This window comes from Cervus canadensis, chromosome X (genome assembly GCF_019320065.1).
Source record: "Cervus canadensis isolate Bull #8, Minnesota chromosome X, ASM1932006v1, whole genome shotgun sequence".
Classification (NCBI taxonomy): Eukaryota; Metazoa; Chordata; class Mammalia; order Artiodactyla; family Cervidae; genus Cervus; species Cervus canadensis.
In genome coordinates this window covers 22,798,647-22,822,468 of record NC_057419.1, presented here as the reverse complement: position 1 = coordinate 22,822,468, position 23,822 = coordinate 22,798,647, and the positions used below count along the sequence as shown (strand labels likewise).

Genomic DNA, 23,822 nt, shown 5'->3' with positions numbered 1-23,822 from the left:
ATAAAAGAACACCCCTGTTTTCTGAGACCAAGGAAACCATTTTGCTTTTCTGTCTGAGAGAAGCAAAGCAGTCAGTGGCTTTCATGACATCACCTAATTTGAGAGGGGAAAGAGTAAGAATAAAAAAATGCATGAACCAAAAATGAGCCATCTTGGGTGGTTTTCCAAGGGTGAACCTTGTTTCTTTATGCAGCAGTTATGTCCTGTCTGTTAAGTGTGCCTTTCTCTGCAGTTGATGTGATAGAGAACATCTCCTCCTGGGACAGCTCATTAGATACAGCATTTTAAAGGTTGTGTTTTCTTTTCTCCTTACAGCCAAGGATTACTGCAAAGTTATCTTTCCATATGAGGCACAGAATGATGATGAATTGACAATCAAAGAAGGAGATATAGTCACTCTCATCAATAAGGTAAACAAAGGTTCCCTCCTATCTTCTAAACTCTGAACTACTTTGAAGTGTTGAGTGGATAGTACGAGCTTTTATTTTAACCTTTGAAATGATTTTCATGATCCTGAAATCCCAAGGAAGAATCTTGCGTCTTTCCTCTCAGTCAGGCTAGGCCAAATGTATCCAAGTGAATGAATGAACTTGAAGCTCAACTAGATTCCATTTGCCTTGGAGCCAGCTGCAGATTTGCATGGCCCCATCCCAGAAAGGCTAACTTGGGAGACGGAAAGTGGCCTGCTTGACTGGTGAGCCCACCTTCCACAGCAGCCCTGGCTGCAAAGCTCTGTGTCGTGAGGGACCCAAGGAGGGGTTCTAGAAAGGCAAGGTTGTGCCTCACAGGCAGATAAGGCTTAAAGAATGTTTACTGTTCAGATCAAAGACAGGTGGCATGCCTGAGAGAATCTTGCCCATCTTGCTCAGGCTGAGAAGATGGGACGATTTTATGATCACTGCATCTGTGTGAAGTGACACAGCTTAACAGGGCCTGCACCATGGACTTTATGCTTTCATGCAATGGTACTCATCAAGAAGGTGGTTGAAAGATCTATTATTTAAGTAATTCCCAGAATACGTGGCCTTTTGTCTGAAATATAGTGTTCTTATCATGGTTGACCATGAAAGAAAAGCTGAGCTGTCTTTAGGATGCTTAAGGGCGTGATTAGGGAATCATCACTGCTGCTTACATTTATGCAGGGCTAGAAAGCATGGACAGGGTGGAGGGGGCAGAGAAAGGGGAGACAGGGCAGGGGGTTCAGGTGGGAAGCAGGTCCTGGGTCCCGCTGCCTCTGGCCATCACTGAGAGGGGAGGGACATGGTGTTACCTGCCCCTCATCCCCGCCTCCAAATGTGTCTATAGATGATTGGTAGGATTTACCTTTATAACCTTCTAATCAAGGACAGTGACCTTTAAGGAATGGCTGTAGAGGCTGTGTGTTTGAAGAGCCCAAGCCCCAGATGCCAGGGAATGCAGGACCCCAGAAGTTAAGTAGCTTGCCCAAGGGCAGATTATTTAAGGAGACAGCTTGGCACTCTCACCTTCTACATGTAAAGTGGTGTGCTGGGCAATGCTCAGGTGCCTTTCTGGACCAGCAGAGTGTTCCCTGCTTGCTGAGGGCCCCAGAACATCCATCTTCTCACCTCTAAAATCTTCTCCTGTGAACTTAATTTGATTCACCTCTATAGGTGCTGACCATGGCCAGAGGAACCCCGAGGAGGGGAAACACTGCCCTTCTTGTTCCTTTCAGCCGAGGAGGCAGAGAGGTTCTCTTTGCCGCCCTTGCTCTCATCCTGTGGGCCTCCTCCAGGCTGCGTTCCTGGGCACAGGGCATTGCCTATTTTAAATTAGACCCTGAACCAAAGACTTGAAGCAGCTGTGAAGCAGGAGATAGATACTCCGATAATTGGCCCAGAGACTAGGTTTTATTACCACAGGGGAAGGGGTGGAGCTGTCCCCCCGCACCCCCGGATGATAAAATGACCAGAGTTTTAAACAAGTGCCATTCTTTGCAATGTGTGTGTGTGGGGTCACTTCCCTGTTTTTGTTTGGAGGGGGACACCCTCTTTTCAGTTGAAAACCAGATGTACAATAATGTTTACTAAGGTTTGGGGAAAAGAAAAGACTGCCGCAGATGGTCTCTTGTCTGAACTCATCTATTTCTACCTCAACATCTTCCTATATTCCATCCTTGTCATTTGATTCAATACGATGAGAACTCATTCATCCTGGTGATTTCATTCCTTCCTCCCAGTCTGAAATCCTGCCAGATAAAAGAAAGTGGAGTTTTCTAAAGAGCTTCTTTAGTCAGACTGGGACTCTCTCCTGGTCCCATCCACCCAGGAGGGAGCAGGGAGCCAGGTGGAGGTGGAAGGCTGCTCTCACAGTGTCCTGAGGGTTGCAACTGCTTTCCCCAGTTCCCTAGCTGAATGTTAAGAAGCAGTTTGGACCTGTGAAGCAGCTTACAGATAATTATGACTCCACTTGCAAAACGAGCACTTGGCACCCTCCCTGTCCACTTGATCCCTAGACCTGGCTTCCACATGGAGGGGTGGCGCTCCTCTCTAGTTGCGGTGCACGGGTTTTCATAGCGGGGGCCGCTCTTGTTGTGGAGCTCGGCTCTAGGACTTGTGGGCTTCAGTAGTTGTGGATCGTGGGCTCAATAGTTGCTGCTCCCCAGGCTCCAGAGCACAGGCTCAGTTGTCATGTTGCCAGGCTTCGCTGTTGCAACAGCCCACACTCTGTGGAGTGTTTCTCCCAAGGCCACACTTGCCCTTTGAGATGGCCCACACCCTGTCTATGGAGTGTGTTTCTCTCTAAATAAATCCACCTCTTACCTAAAAAAAAAAAATCTTCCTGCAATGCAGGAGACACAGGTTCAATCCCTGGGTCGGGAATATCCTCTGGAGAAGGGAATGGTAACCTACTCCAGTATTCTTGCCTGGGAAATCCCATGGACAGAGGAGCTGGTGGGCTATAGTTCTTGGGGTTGCAAAGAGTCAGACATGACTGAAGTGACTGAGCATGCTCGCTGCAACTAGAGAAAGCCTGAGTAGCAACAAAGACCCAGCACAGCCAAAACTAACTAAATAGAATTATATTTAAAAAAAAAAAAGAATTTTGCAACGGGTGAGATTTCAACAAGAATCGGAAAGAAAATATGCCAAAAGTACTATGCCTGCTGAAGATGGGAAGGATGGAGTCTGAGTCTGTCAAGCCTGCTTTATAAAAAAATCTTCCTCTTGCTCCAAGTTGAGGGATCACCCACAAGTTCATTTAGATGACTGTTTGCTTTTCATATTGCAGAGTGAATAGTTTCACCATGATTTGTTTAATCTTCATTTTGATATGGTTCTTTATTACATTGTGAGTTGAGTTGAAAGTTCAGAATTGCTGTTCTCTAAGTGTTGATGGCTTTTGCTGTAGAGTTTCTCATTTTACCCCAAAAGCCAGCTGTGGTCTCATTTTATTGTCAGTTAAACTGATTTCTCTTTGCCTTGCTTTTCTGAGCTGTGGCAGGAGTCACAGGGCAAACATCACCCTCATTTTCAGTCCTAGGTTGTCAGTTCATAGAGCTTGCTAGAAAATGAGTCAGACACCTTTTGTGGGTGCCTATAAGCTCTCCTCAGTTCCTGAAATAATGTGCACTGGCCCGAACTATTTGTGTGTATCCCTGGAAACCAGGATGAAATGTGGCAACTCCAGTGGTGTGTTTTTTTAGTTTATTTATAAAGAATTCTTGTGGATTTGGGAACATTTCCATGGGTGCAGAACACACCTGTGTTTAGCTTTTATTTCCAGTCACTCAAAAATAGCTGCTTCGTCTGCGTTCCTGCCGCCCCCATCCCTGCCTTCCTGGCTTGTGCTCAGAGCATGATTGAAAGGGTTCAGAAGCCTCTGGGTCTGGTTTCCAACCCGAGAAGCTCCCTGGAGAAGGACTGAGAGCAGCTGGGGGGTCAGGTGGGGCTCCGCTGTGAAGGATGTGTGCGCCCTGGCTGCTGCTGCCTGGGGCAGAATGAACCCAGCTGTGGAGAGGGCCGACGTCCCTGCCCTTGGCCAACAGCCTCCTGGCCCCAGAACAGTGGTCCCCACTCACCAGGGAGGAAGGGCTTCCCACGTGACTCCTTTGTTAACCAAGAACTTTGGGTATATTTTATCAAAAGGCTCCCCTGAGTGGCTGTGTCTTCAACCCGTTAAAGGCAGACACCCCAGTTTCTTCATGTTTATGCAGCCTATTTGACAATATCAAGGTAAATATGAAGAAAGGTACTATTATTGACTAAAGTCACAGTGTAGTGTGGTTGGAGGGAAGGAGAGGCGGGCAACATTGATGTTCAGGGGAGAAAACTGATCTATGCGGCTCTCAAGAAAGAAGAAAGCCAGAAAAGTAGCTACAGGTAGGAGCGGTTTAAGGTCACCACTGTGAAAAAATCCCAGCTAGGGATGTCACCTGTTCTTAGGGGTTTCACCTGGTTTTAGGGATTTCGCCTGTTCTTGGGGATGTTGCAAACCAAGAACCCCAAATGCCTGAGGTCACAGCAGTCCTGGGAGTTAGATGGCACCCTGGGTGTTCTGTCCTGGTGACAAAGGAGGAACAGAGAGAGGCCCAGAGCCCGGAAGCAACTTTCCCAAGAGACTCCTAGTCACCAGCAGCCACGCCAGGGCAGAGGCGTCTCCTGACCTTGACTGTGGGGGCTGGCGGGATGGGACTGCTGTTTCCTGTGGGGCTGTGGGTGCTTGCCATAGGTGGGGCACGGTCACTCCCTGAGGTGACTCTTGTCTACTTACTGAGTCACGTGTTGTTGCTGGATATATCTAGGGCAAGTGCCTGTGGGATTTTCTTTCTAAAATAATGACATCATCATCATTTTATCAGGAAAACAACATTACGACAGCATTCCCCCATCCGTTTTCTGACATTTTGGTATCCATGGCTGTGACCTCTTAGGGTCAGAATCATTCAGGACCTGCAGATTCCACTGCCACATCTACAGAAATGGAGTCATAGTGCAGAGAACACACTGAGCTCAGCACAGGGCTCACGTTGCTTCATTTTGTGCCTGAAGCTCTCTTCTCCTACTTCTTTCTTCCACTTCTTCCCATGCCCAGCCCATTCCACTTCTCTCTCTTCTTCTGGATCCTGGTTAGTTTTCTCCTTGCTGTCACCATGAAAAAAGAGAGAAAGAGGAAGAGAGCAGGGAGGGCAAGGGAAAAAGAGAGAAAGAAAAGAAAGTTACCCTGAGCTCCTTCCCAAGTCTTTCTGTTATGATCTGTCCTTTGTTTATTTTAATGTTTATTTTCCCTTCCTGCCTTCCTTCCATTAATTCATTAGTTGAAACATTTATTCATGAGAAAAATGCATCCAGACTCCCTTGCTCCTTCCCCATGGGAAAGTGACTTTGGAAATCTCAGGAAAGGTTTTCAGCTTAGAAAAAGAAAGCTGATCAGCTATATAGATTGCTGGCCTTGACCCTTTCTCTCTCAACTGCTGAAGCTTTTAGCAGAGCTAAAGTGTAGGATTAAATGTGGTTTCAGGGGTGAGGAGTAAATTAGCAGGTGTCACCCTGAAAATGATGACACGCTGACAGACCCATTAGAAGGACGTGTTTTATGAGTGAATGAAGAAGTTAAGCGTAGGTCTGGGATCATCTGGGTTTACACACATTTGAAAAATGTCAGTGTTCAGCGAATGAGTCATTTATGGCCTTGGATGTATTTCTCGCGGTATAGCCTGTCTTGTTAGACTGCATATGTCCTGACTGGGTACAGCAGTCACAATATATCTTTTCCTCAGACCACTGGAAAGCCCCAGGAATACAGTTTGCTACTGTTTTGTCTTGCTAATTAAAGTAACCTGGACTCCGAGACTGTTGGGAAGATTCCTGGCACCAGAAACACATTTGATCAAAACTCTTCTTCCTGAGTTTGTGTACCATCACAGAGACACAGTTTTGAATTAAATGAAGATGGTAAAAGTAGGACCTGCATTTGCCAGTAGACACTCAAAACAATGCCACCTGGAAATTTCGATGATTGCAGATTTCTCATTGACAGATGAGTTGGCAGTTGATGCCAACTCTCAGCTTTGCATGCTTCCTCAAATTATATAAAACTGAAAGGACCCTGTGCTTGTTCAACCTAATTATCATCTCTCTCCCAAGGGCTGTGCTTAAGGGACAGGACATCAGTCACCCTTGCCCCAGCATCTTGGAATACTTTTCTCCTCCCAACACACACATAAAAATCTGCAGGTGCCTTAAGGAATTAGAGAAACTCTTTCTGTTTTCTGTTTCCACCCTTTCTATTTGTATTACTGTTGTAGGATTAAATGAAATGTTGTGACTGAAAGTGCTTTAGAAATAAAAAGTTAAATTATAGTTATTGCTTTGATAAGTTACGATAGGAAGAAGAAAAGACAAATGCCCATTGACTGGGAGTTCTCTCTTGGTATATTGAACTCCCCTGCAATTAAGGGCTGTACTTTCCCTGAAATGCCCCTCTATTATTTAACTTTTCTTAGGATGAAACTGATTTATTATAGTTTTATAGCCTCTGTCTTAAAGTATCTCAAAGCTCTTTACATTCACATTTGCATTTTATCAAAATATACTTTTCTGAGATGGAAAGTAGCATGGGATGCACTTTTAAGTTGTTGTTTTACAGTCGCCCAGTCACGTCCCACTCTTTGCGACCCCATGGACTGCAGCACACCAGGCCTCCCTGTCCCTCACCATTTCCCAAAATTTGCTCAGGTTCACATCCATTGCATTGGTGATGCCACTAGCCATCTCATTCTCTGATGCCCTCTTCTACTTAAAAATTAAATATGTAATACTTACTCTCAGAGAATAAATGAGAACAAAACCTATCAATAGGAAGGCAAGTCAAAATCACCTCTGACTGCACTCTGACTGCACCACCTTCAGATCTCTCTCTTAATATTTGAGCCATGTTCTTCCAGACTTTACACACACACACACACACACACACACACACACACAATTACAGTTCAAAATAAAAATAAGGTCATATCATATACACTCTTGTGTAACCTCATTTGTCCCCAGTATATCATGCCTATCTTTGGCAGCAAGGTTAAATGGTTCCTTAACATCCCAATGTATGGCGGACCACAGTCCTCTCTTACATTTGCTTGTTTCTGGGTTTTCCCTATTCTGTACCATGTTGCCTGTAGTCACCACCTTATTTGTAGATCCTCATGTGTGTAAGTATTTCTACCACTTTCTACTACTTGTGTAACCTTGGGTGGGCTGCTCAGTCTCTCTGTGCCTTGGTTTTCACATCTGTGAAATGGAGATGATAACAGTAGCTACCTCTTGGTGTTGTAAAGATGAAATGAGTTAAAGGAGGCGAAGCACTTGAAATCTCTTGCTCATAGTAAGTTCTGGATAAATGTTAGCAGTTATTATTTCATGATGATAAATTGCTGTATTGCTGCCTCAGTGCCTTTTCTTTCGGCTGCTCTGGGTCTTCATTGCAGTGCACAGGCTCTTCATTGCTGCCATGGTTTTTCTCTAGTTGCAGCGTGCAGGCTTCTCTTCTTGTGGACCATGGGATCTAGAGTGCTCAGGCTCAGTAGTTGTGGGGCATAGACTCTCTAGTTGTGGCGCTCAGGCTCTCAAGTTTTGGTGCCCAAGCATAATTGCCCCACGGCTTGTGGGACCTTTGTTCCCCGACCAGGGATGGAACCCGCGTCCCCTGCATTGGAAGGCAGATTCTTAACCACTGAACCACCAGGAAAGTCCCGTCTCAGTGCCTTTTAAAGGCATTTAAGTGATGTTCTGAAAGATGGTCTCCCAATTAGTCTCCCCTCCAGGAGCCAATGAGAATGTTTCCTTATCCTTATCATTCCCTGGTATTGTCATTCTTTGTCATCTCTGCTAATCTGATAAGTGTTTGCATTTTAAAAAATGCTTACTCAAGTAGAAAATTTTGTCATTTTCCAATTGATTTTTATAAAAATACTGTATTATTCATGCCATTATCATGTCATCTTTCACATTGCAAATGTTTTTTCTTAGTTTTTGACTCATAGGGATATTTAAGAAAATGTCATTAAAAATAAATACCTTTTAGACTTAAAATTTCCCCATTTTGTAGTTAACTACATGTTGCAGTAAAATTCATCCTTTTAAGAATAGTTTTACTTAAAGCTTTTATATTTTAGTCCTAGTTGGAAAGGGTAGCTGACTATTAAATGCTCTCCTTCTCTGCCCTCCTCGGGGCTTTCAGAGGTTCTATTTAAAGCTTCTGTCCTTACAGTATCTTTTTATAATATCATTCAGAGAACCCTTGAGATTATGCATGGATAAGGATTCTCATATCCTAGACCAGGGCTTGGCAAACTTTTTCTGTAAAGGACCAGAGAGTAAATATTTTAGATTTTATAGGCTATACAATATCTGTGTCAACTATACAAAAGCAGTCATAGGTGTTGATGAATGGGCATGGCTGAGTGCCAATAAAACTTTGTTTATGGACATGTAAATTTGACTTTCCTGTAATTCTCATATACTTTGAAATACTATTCTTTTGATTTTTAAAAACCATTTGAAAATGTAAAAACTATTCTTAGTTTCAGAGGTGCACAAAAATAGGTAGCAGGCCACATTTGACCCATGGAAGGTAGTTTGCTAGCCCTTGAAATAGAATGTCTAGAAATAGATCCATAAAAATATAGTCAAATAATTTTTTATGTTTTTTTTTTCATTTATTTTTATTAGTTGGAGGCTAATTATTTTACAATATTGTAGTGGTTTTTGCCATACATTGACATGAATCAGCCATGGATTTACATGTGTTCCCCATCCTGAACCCCCCTCCACCTCCTCCCATCCATCCCTCTGGGTCATCCCAGTGCACCAGCCCTGAGCACTTGTCTCATGCATCCACCTGGTGGCGATCTGTTTCACACTTGATAATATACATGTTTCAATGCTATTCTCTCAGATCATCCCACCCTCGCCTTCTCCCATAGAGTCCAAAAGTCTGTTCTATACATCTGTGTCTCTTTTTCTGTTTTGCATATAGGGTTATCGTTACCATCTTTTAACATTCCATATATATGCATTAGTATACTATATTGGTGTTTATCTTTCTGGCTTACTTCACTCTGTATAATGGGCTCCAGTTTTATCCATCTCATTAGAACTGATTCAAATATATTCCTTTTAATGGCTGAGTAATATTCCATGGTGTATATGTACCACAGCTGCCTTATCCATTCATCTGCTGATGGACATCTAGGTTGCTTCCATGTCCTGGCTATTATAAACAGTGCTGTGATGAACATCGGGGTACACATGTCTAAGATCTGGTTTCCTTGGTGTGTATGCCCAGAAGTGGGATTGCTGAGTCATATGGCAGTTCTATTTCCAGTTTTTTAAGGAATCTCCACACTGTTCTCCATAGTGGCTGTACTAGTTTGCATTCCCACCAATAGTGCAATTAATTTTTTAACAAAGGTACAAAGAAAATTTAAGAAAGGATAATGTTTTCAAGAAATGGTGTTGGTACAATAGAACATCAATAGGCAAAAAAAAAAAAAAAAGGAGCCCTAACCTAATCTAACACATTATGCAAAAATTAACTCTAAATGAAGCACAGATCTGCATAGGAAACATAAGACATAAAAAATTATTTATGAAAACATAAGAGAAGAGACTTGTTAGGACACAAAAAGCACAATTCATGAAAGAAAAAAACTGATGCGTTGGAGTTTGGCAAAATTACAGACTTTTGGTCTGCAAAGGTACTGTTGACAGAATGTGATTGGTTGGTCTGTTTTTCCTCCAAGGTCATCTGAGCCTCAGTGTTAGTAAATAATTGCTTGATACATAAATTGCCTGAATTTCAAAGAGCTTGGTTTTGTTCTGAGTCTTCCTGGGAATATTCTTTGTAAGACAAGAGACCGTGAAGCTCCCATAGCAGAGCTGTTTCATGTACCCCACCTCTGCACTCTGTGCCCCTTTTCCTCCAAGTGGTATACAAGTGTAGCTGTAGTCCACTGGTCAGGTCTGAACTCGGCTGAGTTGCCTGAGGACTGAGATTGGACCTGGGAATTATAGTTTTCACTCACTGCACAGGCCTAGAAGCTAAATTTGCTGTGTATGGAGAAAAGACTCCAAACAAATTTTTATGCCAAGGAATAAGCTTTTCTAAAAGAAAGAAGAAATGTACATTTGTCTTATAAAAAAAGGGAGATGGAAGGTAAGAATTTCCATTAGCTGCTGCAGCTGGCTTGGGTGTTCTTGACCTTCATAATGATCATGACTATACCTTTCATGTCTTATTCCTTCCTGGTGCTTATTTGGAAAATGAAGATTCCTCCCCCCTCACCCTAACAGGCTTCTTCGTGTCTCTTAGAGGTGATGAAGGAGCTAAGAACATCTCTTAAAGCACAATGAAATGTGTTTTATAAATGCCAGTGTCTTTGTAATGAAGCAAAATGATTTTTATTATACCTACTATCCTTTTAATGGAAGAAAAGCATGTATTTCTGTGCAGAATCAATATAGTTCTCTAAACATAAGTGAAAGTGACATCTCTGCTGTAGGATGCACAGCCTTGAGAGGTAAATTATACCATTAGCCATAAGCTTTGGATGAGCTGAAGGCACCATTAGAAACAGCTTCTAAAATTTAGCATTGAGTGGTCCTCTCAATGTAAATGACCTAACAAGTAGAAAATGAGAAGCTTCTATGAAAGCATATTGTTATATAATTTCACATGCTTAATTATATTTAAATGGACAAAAAAAATGTAAAAGTGCCACTTTGATGATCTGCATTTGACATAATGCTAATTCACATGCCCTTATATGTTATGTCTCTGATCGTTCTAAAAGCCAGAGTACAAGTAGCCAAGAAAGGACCTCTCTGCAAACATCCACTTTTCACATGATTACTGATGTTTGAAGTAGAATTAAGAGGGTACAAAATCTTTCATTCTGCTAGGGAAAAAAAAGGACAAAAATATAAGCATTTCCTAAGACTTAGGCTTGTATAGGCTGCAAATGAAATCAGTTGGCAATTCGTATATTTGTTGTGATTAACTATACAGCCACATCCCACAGTTCCAGGAGATGCCCACAGTGGGTGATGACCCTGGTGTTGGGCCAGTATGGTAGCGTCTGTTGGGTGCTGTTCTCTGAAGGGCTCCATATAGAAGCATCTTTTTCTAAGAGGCAAACCATTTATGAGGCCAGAGGTGTTTGAGGCTTCTGCTCTGGGCTGTCTCCTGTAAAAATCTCCCCTAATTCCTGCCTGCCTACCTCTCATAATGCCTGTGAAAACTCTCTTCTTTCTGGGGACTGAGATTTGGTTTCAACTTTTCTCTTATTTCTTAGTGAAATCTGGACTCAAATGTTACTTCTGTCGTATTTCCTCACCCCTGTGCTCTGAGTGAGCTATAGGAGTGATCCTTTCAGTTCTCCTGCATGGATGCAAAGGACCTTCGGGGGTGGAACCCCACCCTGTCCCGAGTTGATGGCCTCCAACAATGTCAGGCCACCAGCAGCATGTCATCAAAATATTAGCATTTTATAGATGTGCTATTACCTAGAAAAGATTGGGTGTCACTAACTTACTGTGTATATTTAACTTTTCCATATAAAGATGGTTAACAGTGACTTGACTTTTCCTTAGGGAATAGTCTACCTTCCTTGTTTGAGAAGAGTATATATGACGAGCAAAGGAAACTCCAGGATAATTAAAAACCCTTATATGTGTCTTCATTTTAGAAATTCTTTCCCTAGACTTCTTTTGGGAATTAGACCTTGAAATAGCTCAGACTTTTAAAGATAGAGTTTAAAGTTCTATTCTATCTAGAAAAAAAATAAATTCACTCTGATTAAAGAAATATCATTTTCAAGTGAGAATATAACTTCTGGTTGCAGCCATGTTGAAGTAAAGGGTATATTAGATTTGCCCTTTCACCACTTTGGGCTTCCCAGGTGGCACTAGTGGTAAGGAACCCGCCCACCAATGCAGGAGACATAAGAGACGTGGGTTGGATCAGGAAGATCCCCTGGAGGAGGGCATGGCAATCCACTCCAGTATTCTTGCCTGGAGAATCCCATGGACAGAGGAACCTGGCGGGCTACAGTCCACAGCGTCACAAAGAGTTGGACATGGCTGTAAGCGCCTTAGCATGCATGCCTGCCCCCCACAGACAACTTTAAACTTGGACAAAACATATGAATTAGCTGTTTTGAGGCATCGGGCAGTGCATAGCACAAGGATGTGATCTTTCAGAGAAACGAAGCATAGAGTTCCATGTAACCCCTGGCTTTTTGCCTGGGAAAAGAAAGAAAGATAGTGCTAAGTCTAAATTGGGACTTCGCTGGTGGCCTTAGCAGTAAAGAATCCACCTGCCAGTGCAGGAGACATAAGAGACATGGGTTCGATCCCTGGGTCAGGAAGATCCCCTGGAAGATGAAATGGCAACCCACTCCAGTATTCTTGCCTGGGAAATCCCATGGACAGAGGAGCCTGGAGGACTACAGTTCATGGAGTCACAAAAGACTCAGACACAACTTAGCAACTAAACAACAACAACTTTCTAAGTTGCAGCACAGGGCCCTGGAGCACAGACAGCAGAAGACTCATCGGATAGAGGAAACAGATTGTAACTGTTTATAACTCACAGCTGCTGAGGTGGATGAAATTTTCAGGGCAGGGAATTGCAGAAGATCAAGCTGTGCAAAGAGGGAGCTCTGGAAGTGTATACATAGGAGTCCCTTGAGTCTTTGGCCATATACTTAGCGTGCATCAGTAGGGCAAGAATCCACCAGGCCCAGCAGAAAATAAGTATGGGAGGGGAGGTGTGGGTGGGCTCTGAGATGAGTGGATGTTCTAGAGATGGTCAGTAATTGGAGATGTTGGAGTTCTGGCCAAGCAGACTAGGAAAACTTCATTGAACACACTTGGCATCCAGTTGACAACTCAAAAAGTCAGTCATAGGAATAGTACTACCCTTGTTGTTGTTTAGTTGCTAAGTCGTGTCTGACTCTTTTGCAGCCCTATTGACTGAAGCCCACCAGGCTCCTCTGTCCATGGAGCTCTGCAGGCAAGAATACTGGAGTGTTCATGACCAAGAACCTATGCACAATATGAACTATTATTTATTTTTGGTCATGCCAAGAATGTACAACATTTATTTGAATAAACTAAGACATTTAAAAAAAACAAAAGAACATTGGAGTGGGTTTCCATTTCCTTCTCCAGGGAATCTCCCCCACCTAGGGATCAAACCTGTGTCTTCTGCTTGACAGGCGGATTCTTTACCTCTGAGTCACCTTGGAAGCCCAGTGCTTCACTAGACCCACTCTGAATGAAGCCTAAAACTAAGCCCTGACAGGTCGAGCTGATTTGCAAACAACATGCCCACCATAATGAAACTCCACACTCTTGCAGGGAAGACAACAAAATCCAGTCCTTTGATAATGTAGTGTGCAGTGCATGGTTGTTGAGATTATACAGTCACAAATGACCAGATGTAAGAAGAAGCACAAAAATGTGAGGTATGATATGGATAGCTTATAAAGAGCATGCAGTTATCTCTGAATACAATTTTCAGGCATCAGGACATGCTTTAATTAATATTGGCATCACTAAAAGGAAGCTTGATTAATGCTGTTTGTGTGTTACTCATCCAAGTTTTTGTTACCAGTCATACAATATGTAAAATGAAAAGGTTATAAGTAATAGCAAAGCCTGTAAGTTGTTGCCCAGTAAAAAAATCAGGGTTTTTTCTTTTAGAAGTAGACAATCTCTTTGAGGTCACTACTTCCCAGTATCATAAAACAGTGAATGGCTGCCTAAGCCTCACCCATCCCAGGATGTGAACACTTGAAATGTGACATCTTCTTTAGTGGGCTTGTCCCTGGAATGGTCTCCTTGACTTCCCTCATTAACTATGGTCTGCTGGGCATTTCTTCTGACACTGAGATAGACCATGGTTCTCTTTTTTCCTGTTACCTCATAGACTGTGATGTTGATGAGCCTGCTGGAGTAACTGACTTAGGGGATGTTGGAAATGCTGAGCAGAAATCCCAGCCATGCAGAATAATTGCATCTCTTGAGAAGGTGTTAACAAGCTGAGGCAGAACGAAGTGCTCCTGGGCTTCGGCTTCCATGGAGTGTCCTTTCAACAGCCCCCCTGAAGCTCCATGCAGAAGGCGTTCACTAGTAAATATTAAACAGCACTTTTCATACTGCTGGTGGGGTGCTGAGAGTGTGAGACCCCCTCGAGGCACTCAGAGGCTCACTTGACAGCCACACTGAAATCACACAACACTCACTTTCCTCTATTGATATTTCAGTCATCAGAGAAGGTCATGAAAAACAGCCATGCTGGATAATTTCTGGGAAATTAGTACTAGGGAGTGTAGGGACAGCTGACCACCAGGGGAGCACTTTTCTTTTTCAAGAGGACCAGCTGATGAAACCATCATTTTGAAGTTTGCTGGGGTGACATAAGAGCAAACTATGTCTGAACTATACACTCCTGTCCAAACTCACATAGGCCATGTACAATGTCTTGGAAAACATGACCTCTCTTTGACAGGTACTTTTTAAATTGTTACAATTATGAACAAATAATAAATTCAGTACAGACCACCAGATAAGCCTGATTATATAAATGAAGCTTTCTTGTGTAGCTAACCTAGACCTTCCTCTTCCTTGTTCAAACTTGACTTCACTTTGGATGTTTGAAAATTGTGAGAAGTGGAGTAGTAGTCTGAGAGGAGATTGGGCCATCCATCAGTTCATCCATTCAGCTGACATGTACTCATCATCAGTATTTGTCAGGCACTGTGCTAGGTGTTTGGTGGATACAGAGTATAAAAATAATATCCCTTGGGAGAAAATAATAGCAAATGAAGAAACAGACAAAGGATTAATCTCAAAAATATACAAGCAACTCCTGCAGCTCAATTCCAGAAAACTAAATGACCCAATCAAAAAATGGGCCAAAGATCTAAACAGACATTTCTCCATAGAAGACATCCAGATGGCTAACAAACACATGAAAAGATGCTCAACATCACTCATTATCAGAGAAATGCAAATCAAAACCACAATGAGGTACCATTACACGCCAGTCAGGATGGCTGCTATCCAAAAGTCTACAAGCGATAAATGCTGGAGAAGGTGTGGAGAAAAGGGAACCCTCTTACACTGTTGGGAATGCAAACTAGTACAGCCACTATGGAAAACAGTGTGGAGATTCCTCAAAAAACTGGAAATAGAACTGCCATATGACTCAGCAATCCCACTTCTGGGCATACACACCAAGGAAACCAGATCTGAAAGAGACACATGTACCCTGATGTTCATCGCAGCACTGTTTATAACAGCCAGGACATGGAAGCAACCTAGATGTCCATCAGCAGATGAATGGATAAGGCAGCTGTGGTACATATACACAGTGGAATATTACTCAGCCATTAAAAAGAATTCATTTGAGTCAGTTCTAATGAGATGGATAAAACTGGAGCCCATTATACAGAGTAAAGTAAGCCAGAAAGATAAAGACCAATATAGTATACTAACGCATATATATGGAATTTAAAAAGATGGTAACGATAACCCTATATGCAAAACAGAAAAAGAGACACAGATGTACAGAACAGACTTTTAGACTCTGTGGGAGAAGGCGAGGGTGGGATGTTCAGAGAGAACAGCACTGAAACAAGTATACTATCAAGGGTGAAACAGATCACCAGCCCAGGTTGGATGCATGAGACGGGTGCTCAGGGCTGGTGCACTGGGATGACCCAGAGGGATGGGATGGAGAGGGAGGCGGGAGGGGGGATCGGGATGGGGAACACATGTAAATCCATGGCTGATTCATGTGAATGTATGGCAAAAACCACTACAATATAAAAAATAATAATAATAAAATTGAAAACTCAAAGGCAAATAAAATAAAATGTTTCTGAAAAAAAAAAAAGATTCTTTGTTTTTAACAGAGCTTCCCGTTTTTGAGAACGTTGTTATTCAAAGTATCATCCAGTAGCATTGACATCACTTGGGAACCTGTTAAAATGCTGAATCTCTGACCAGCCCCAGACTTACTGAATCCAAATTGTCATCTTCTCATGATCCACTCAAGGACAGTATACACATTTGAGAAGCCATAGTCTAAATCGTTGATTCTCAGACTGCACATTGGAAGGACCCAGGGACCTTTAAAAGGCACTGATTTCTCAGTCTCAACCCCCACCCCCAGGATTTATAGTTTAATTGGTGTGGGGTATAGCCCTGAGTGATTCTAAATGTGCAGCCAGCTTAAAGAAGCACTGCTCTAAGAGGTTGCTTTGCACTTTGGACTAAACGGGGCCCCACATGAGGTTGCAGCCAGGTTTTACAGTTTACAAGCCAGGTGGCAAGTTGGTCTTTTTTTAAACATTTGAAGTTTTTACACAAGAGGCAGACACAGCAGGGCTCACTGGTGACTCCTGCCGCCAGCTTGGATGTCAGAGAGCAGCTCTAAACTGGTCCCCAGCGCGAGAGCTGTGTGCAGTGGTGGAGTGCTTCCATGTTCCCCAGGGCCCCTCTGGTAGGATGGAGTGGACTAAAGCCTGACATGGAGGGCCGGGCCAGTCTCCCTCCTCAGACACGCTCTGGGGCCTTAGCCTCCCTCCACGTGTGTGAGCCACTGCTAGGGAGTTTCACCGGAAGATGATGCTGAGTCACGTGACAGATGTATTGTATACTTAATCAAGATGCTTTCCTGGGCTCATGATCCCTTGAGGTCTCTGGGACCCACCCCCCTAGAATCACAATACTGATGACAACCACCAGCAGCGGTTCAGCAGTTGTGTTGCTCTTTACACTTCAGACATCTTCTCCTGTGTATCAAGGAACTGAGACCCAGAGTCTTTATCACTGGAGGACCACTAAAGTATCTGATGGCCCCAGTTCACTGTCTTCCTCCTGTCTCTGAGGTACCTTGGCTCATGAGATAGGTACAGTGCAGAACATAGGTTGGAGTACAGTACACCTACGGCTCTGTTTGTTCATTCCTTAAAAGGAAACGTATCATTTCTATTTTACAAGGAAAAATATATTTTACTCTAATATCTGCGTGGGGATGAGGCATACAGAAACCATTTTGAGGACTTAAATCATAGACGAGTGAACATCCTATGTCAGAAATATAATTTTTTCCATGCTCTTTGATTCTTGATAAGGGTCAAGGTCTACTTGCCTCTGCTTGCATGTGAATAGATCTTATTTCTAGTCATCATTGTTCTGGAAACTTTCGTCTATAATACATGCAGATCTTTTACTCTTTCCCACTGCAAACTTCCACCTCATTTAAAGACCATCCCTTTGCCTGCATACACTGCCCTTTCCTCATCCTTATTGAAATCTCAAAATTCACGAGGGTAGCCATTGTCTTGGGTTATACCTGTGGTATACTTATTAATAGTGTCCTAGGTTTGGAAATAAATTATAGGGTCACTGTAAAATCTTCCAGTATTTTAACAGCACTGCCTCTCTCCTTAGTGGTCAGCTACTGCCTCATTGTTTTGCCTTCATCCACCTCCTGCCATCCTCCTGGGGGACATTTAACTTCACCCTGATGATGTTCTAGCCTCATAAGTCATTGATTGTCCATTCTGCTCCCATCACTCATGAGTGCCATCTTGCCTCACCCCTTGCATCACTCTTCAGTAGAGGTTGGTTGGAGCTTCCTGGAAGGCAAGCATTGCCTTCACTCTAAGGGCCAATTCTTGAATGTTCTCTTCCATGACTCCAGCTTCCTACTTTCCCTTTTCCCTTCTTTCACCCTTGATGATCCTGCCCTTGACCTTTCTCATAACCTTGATTCTTGCCCTTGTCCTCTCCTTCGAGAAGAGGATGAGGTTTCTCTCTCTGCCTGGTTTCTCTTGGTCCCCCTTGTTGTTGCTAATCCAGCCTAGCACTGCTGCCTCTGTTTCGGTGCCATCTTGATTCACCATGCCTGCCTCTTTCACTTGGCTCTGAGCTTGGGAACCCCATAAGGTCATGATGACTTTCTTTCGCCCCTGAATTCCTCTCCTATCCTGCATGTTTTAGGTCCTAATTAAATAAATTGAATTCGCTGCTGTTTCACACTTCTGGAAGCAGAGCCCTCAGACAAATAATTCTGTCTTCATCTCTGCCACCAAAAGCCTCATTCTTCTGTCTGGTTTGTTGAAGAGGACTTATTTTCAGTTCTCAGTTTGCTGTCAGAATTTTTCCTGTTTCCCTTAAATTAGCTTCTATTGCTAGGGGGAAGAAAAGTCTCAGTTCTCTAAATCTCGCTCCCACTGCAGGCATCTTGACCCTGTGGCTATTTTCTGTCCTGCAGCAGATGCCCTCTTCATTTTTCTTAGTATTCTAAGTCATGCTGTCAGTTTTCTTTTTTCAGTGTACTTATCCATGAACCTTGTGTGTGTTCTTACACCGGTCAGAATGATTAGACACACTGTGTTCCACCTTCATGCTTCCCCTCTCGTACCTTGAATTAATTACATAGCGATTAGCACTATTCATGTTTTCCTTAAAAAGCAGAACCCAGATGAGCCATGCGAGCTATTCATCACTGATGGGAGGTATAATAAATATACTGTCATATGCACTGTTTATCCCTGTAGGCGTACATAAGTTCTGAAGTTATTCTGAATATGCTTTTGCTTATTAAAATGTTCTTTATTGTTTTTCTGGCATACAAAACAGAAAGTTTCATTACAGTGGTTCTTGGGTTACTGATTGCATAAGGCTAATGGAAAGCATGGATTTGCACCATTTAGAAAGTTAAAAAAAAAAGCCTTCAAAAGAAAGATAGCACTAAACAATATTTGAGTGCCTTTTACGGACCTAAGTCTGTATCAGATGATCTGAAATGAACGTGGAGAAAAATTCAGCCTTCATATAAGCAAACCCTTCACACATGAAAAGATCTAAGATTATTGGAAAAGCTGTTAATGATTCTTTTCTCTTTGATACCAGAGCCCGTAGTTGATACAGTTATCGAAAAAAGGACCTTGTATGTTATGTGAGTGCTAGTGTGCATATGTGTGTTTCACACACATCTCTTAGCTTCCTGGAGTTAGGGATCATGTTCTTTTGCATGTTTAATGTTTGGTGCCTACAGAATGAACTGACATATATTTTATATGTAATAGTTGTTTGTTAAATGGAATATCATGAAATGCAAATTAACACAGTTCTGAGTGTTAGAGAAAAGATAAAAGCTTTCATTATAGTCACTTTCCTACAGGTGAGTTTCAAATTGGGTTTTGAAGATGACAAGAACTTGTCCAGAAAAACCAAGAGAAAAAAAATATATTCCAGACATTTCCTCAGAAACAGAGGCTCTGGATTGAAAGACTTAATTTTTAAGGATGAGGAGTAAAGCATTTCCACCCCTGCCCCTTCATAAGTTTTCCTCATACTGTTGAGGACATAATGGTTTCTCAGAGATGGAAGAAACTCACAACCCATCAGATTCTACTTCCACAACCCTTGTTCATGAATCCATTATCTCGGGACTGATGCTAGATTGCTCAGTGAGTGATATGACATGGGCAGGACCAAAATACTTAGCTCGGCTTCACATTGTCATTTTCCAAGAAAGATAAGCATTCTTTTAGGTTGTAAGTTTTTTTAACCTTGTTTTGTTCTGAGTAAATCTGCACTTGATGCTTCAAGAGTCTTTGTCTAAGGATGTTTCTTGGGACTAGAATTTATGGGGTGATGTAGGACCCACTTCCCAAACCTACGTTCTCTTCTAAAGAGTCAGTCTAGCCTTGTTATAGTTACCCCTGTGGGAAGAGACTAGACGATGGTGAGCATTTACTTCTCACCTGAGGTGGACTCTGCCTTAGCTTATATAGAATTCTCACAGCTTGGGGCAGATAGAGACTATCTTGTCCTGCAGTAATCCTAGTCTTGGACTGAGGGAGATCACAGAACTTGGGGTTAAAAAGAGCCTTCATTGATTCCAGAAATACTTATTATATGTGGCATTGGACTGGGAATATGATGGTGAAAAATTCAGCTGTGTTTCTCTCTTTGCTGGACTGGATGCTCTAGCAAGGCACACATGAGTCACATAAGCCAGGGCCTCCAAGGGCTCAGTGCCAGGCCCAAGGCCAGCTGCACATCTGCTGCTTGAGTCTGCCTGAGCCCTCCCCCAGCCCCACTGGTATTGTGAAGGACCACGAGTGTGTCTCTGTGGGCCCTGAGCAGGAATTCCTCACTTTTTCAAGCATTTATTTTAAAAGCATTTTTCTGGGGGAAAGCCTTTGCTCATTTGGAGTTTTCGCTGGAAGCTGTTGATCACAGTCTGAGAATTGGGTTTTTACTCAACAACTTGCGCTTGACAGTGGTGCGTGTGTTGTACATACACAGGGAAGGATTAAATGCCCAAGTGAGGAGATTGACAACAGGCCAGTAGGTCTTGGATTGGGGTGGGAGAAGTGGAATTGGACCCAGAGAACAAATATGAGATTTATTATCGAACTAGAGAAGATCAAACTTCCCACCCATTGAAGATGGGGAAACCTGCAGGTGGTTCTTTGGCACGAGGGTGAGTACCTGGAGCACCATGGGGCCATTAGGCTCGGGATGGAAGCTTGTGAAGGCTACGCTGAGCTCTGTCCCCAGGACTTGGCACAGAGTAGGCACTCAAATGTTCAACAAGTGTATGAACATAATAGGGGTTATTCCAAGGGAAGCAGGTTTGATCTGGAAGAATGACTAGATTTCTTCTTTCATTTAGTGAGCAAACACTAAGCTCTGGAGGGTGGGGTGAAGGGCTTTTCATAATGACGACTGTGCCCCCTCAACACGGAGAGGAGAAGGTGCATTAATGAGCTTGCACAGAGTGGGATTTTTCTCCTGCTTGGCTGACTGTCACCCAGCCCTTCTTAATTTCAACAAACTTTGTGACAGGCTAATCAAAGAGAACATTTGTGTGTGTGATGTTTTCTAACCCACATTTGCAGTTAATGAAAAAATTTCATTGTGTTAAAATTAAAATGAAGAAAATATATTTTCTCCTATCTTTAAGAGGGGAAAAAGATCTTATTGCTCTCAGTCAGTTCAGTCACTCAGTCGTGTCTGACTCTCTGCGACTCCATGAACCGCAGCACACCAAGCCTCCCTGTCCATCGCCAACTCCCGGAGTTTACTCAAACTCATGTCCATCGCGTCAGTGATGCCATCCAACCATCTCATCCTCTGTCGTCCCCTTCTCCTCCTGCCTTCAATCTTTCCCAGCATCAGGGTCTTTTCCAATGAGTCATTTCTTCGCATCAGGTGGCCAAAGTATTGGAGTTTCAGCTTCAACATCAGTCCTTCCAGTGAATATTCAGGAGTGATTTCCTTTAGGATGGACTGGTTGGATCTCCTTGCAGTCCAAGGGACTCTCCAGAGTCTTCTCCAACACCACAGCTCAAAAGCATCAGTTCTTCGGCTCTCAGCTTTCTTTATGGTCCAACTCTCACATTCATACAGGACTACTGGTAAAACCATAGCCTTGACTAGACAGACCTTTGTTGGTAAAGTAATGTCTCTGCTTTTTAATATGCTGTCTAGGTTTGTCATAGCTTTTCTTCCAAGAAGCAAGTGTCTTTTAATTTCATGGCTGCAGTCACCATCTGCAGGGCCTCTAAAAGCCCCACTGGGTTTCGAGTCCCAGCTGGCAGCTCTAGGACACCGGAGCTTTTGTCCTCCCATCCAGCTTTGGGGTTTATGCTGTTGAGTCTTAGGAACCATTGATGGCTGCCTCAAGGAAAGCACTTCCATCTCTGTACAAGGGGCGTTAGAGCTCTCTGTGAGGCACTTGCCCCCTTTCTCACTCTGCTCTCCTGTTTCCTAGGACTGCATCGATGTGGGCTGGTGGGAAGGAGAGCTGAATGGCAGACGAGGAGTGTTTCCTGACAACTTCGTCAAGTTACTGCCGCCTGACTTTGAGAAGGAAGGAAACGTAAGTCTCTGTGGCTCGGCTCTCAGTGCACCACCTGCTGTCAGAGTTGCGGCCTCCATGACGGGCTGGGGGTGCGGGGTGAGGATGTCTGTTGTTGAAGAGCCCTGGCATTTTAGTTTGATGGACCGGCTGCCCCATACCTGGTGTGTGTGAACAAGTTATCTTCCACAAACCCCAGTTTCCTCATCAGAGAGCCTTCTTCTAGGGTTGTTGTGTGACTAGACAAGATGATGTGTGCAAAGCACTTGGTTTGGTACCTGGAGCGTTTAAGCAACCAAATAAATGACAGAAACCGTTGGGGGCTCCATTGGTAAGTGGATGGCCTGTATCCTGCATAGTGTGTCCTTGGGTGGTGAAGTGACTAATGCTGTGGAAGTGGCTGAAAAGCACATTTTGAAGCTGAGGATGCAGGATGAGGCCTGCTGATCTTCCCAACTCTGTGTATGTGTGTACACACATTTGGTCAGGTATACACATGCATGGGCTCCTTAGTGGCTCAATAGTCAAAAAAAAAAAAAAAAACCCACCTGCCAATGCAGGGGGCATGGGTTCGATCCCTGTGTTGGGAAGATACCCTGGAGCAGGAAATGGCAATCAGCTCCAGTATTCTTGCCTGGGAAATTCCACGGACAGAGGAGCCTAGTGGGCTACAGTTCATGGGGTCACGAAGAGTTGGACATGACTTAGCAACTAGACAGACTAGACTTAGCAACAACAACAAATACACACACATGCCCATTGTGTGTGTGTGTGTGTGTGTGTGCGTGCGCACATGTGCGCATGTATCCCTCTGAGCTGTACTTTCTCTTTGTGAGAACCCATTTTTACAATTCTGTGGTTTAAATGAGCCAGTCCACCTTTGTTTGCATCACGGGAAGCATGTTGTTTCTCTGATGACACTCTAACAGGAAATGTTGAATAGTTAGAAGCACCTTACATTCTAAGAGGGTACAGTGATTTGGTCTATTTGGTCTTTTCCAAGCTGTTCTTCAGTTCAGAGCTCTTGGCTCAGGCTTTCTCATGCCTTCTGCCCACTTTTTCTGGCCTGTGTTCTCTTCATGCCCATGGGGGCTCTATTACTGGACCATAAACTTTGACCCATCACATTCCCATGGAATTGAGGTTCGGAAAAGGTAGCTACAATACTAGTGGGTTGATTACCAAGGATACTAAACAGCATTGCTGGTGTATACACTGCTTAGATGGATGGATATGATTGTTCAAGGAGCCAAATGTGTTTGTACCCACCAAGATTATGGCCTGTAGATTGGTTTGAACAAAGGGCTATACCTTTTAGGCTTTTTGATAGCTGTCTTTCTTGTTTAGCTGAAGGATGCTTGGTTCCACATCTGTATTCTCTCTGGGAATTAAGTTTGAGGTTCAGAGAATTCTGCTTCCCAGTGTTTTCTAGATCCTTGAGACACTGCTGGTCTGGGGACCACACTTTGTCAGCCTTACCTGGAGCTTTTTAGAAATGCTTGAACCCCATCCTAGACCTGTGCATCAGAACCCACATTTTATCAAGATCCTCAGGTGATCTGTTTCCACATTATGGTTTGGGAAGCTCTGGTGTAGATGCAGGTGTCTGTCTAAGTGGTGACAACCCCACCTTCTAGTTTTGAACCATATTTTAGGAGGAGAATAAATTCATAGAATGGAGAAGGGCTCACCATTCAGTAGACATCTTCCACCAAGCAAAATCATTTGAGCCATTTTTATTGATAATGGTTGTAGTGGTGGGTTATCGGCTAACAGAATTCATCCCTGAGAGAAAAAAAAGACACTAGCCCTTGGTAGTATCTGTATAGTAAATGTTTAAAACTAAGACACAAGAAAGAGGTTTGGCAGACATTTATAGAACGTGGTTGTGACTCTAGCCTGCAGCATTG

General features: G+C 43.2%; 1 protein-coding gene across 6 annotated transcripts in view; it reads left to right on the top strand.

Annotated features, from left to right (window-relative positions):
• The window catches only part of SH3KBP1 (SH3 domain containing kinase binding protein 1), a 329,446-nt gene that overhangs the window by 243,881 nt on the left and 61,743 nt on the right, over positions 1-23,822 (top strand). For all 6 annotated transcript variants that reach the window (XM_043459437.1, XM_043459434.1, XM_043459435.1 and 3 more), the window contains 2 exons: positions 316-410; positions 21,826-21,933. In XM_043459437.1, coding sequence (XP_043315372.1) covers positions 316-410; positions 21,826-21,933 — 203 coding nt within the window. The remainder of the gene's footprint in view (positions 1-315; positions 411-21,825; positions 21,934-23,822) is intronic.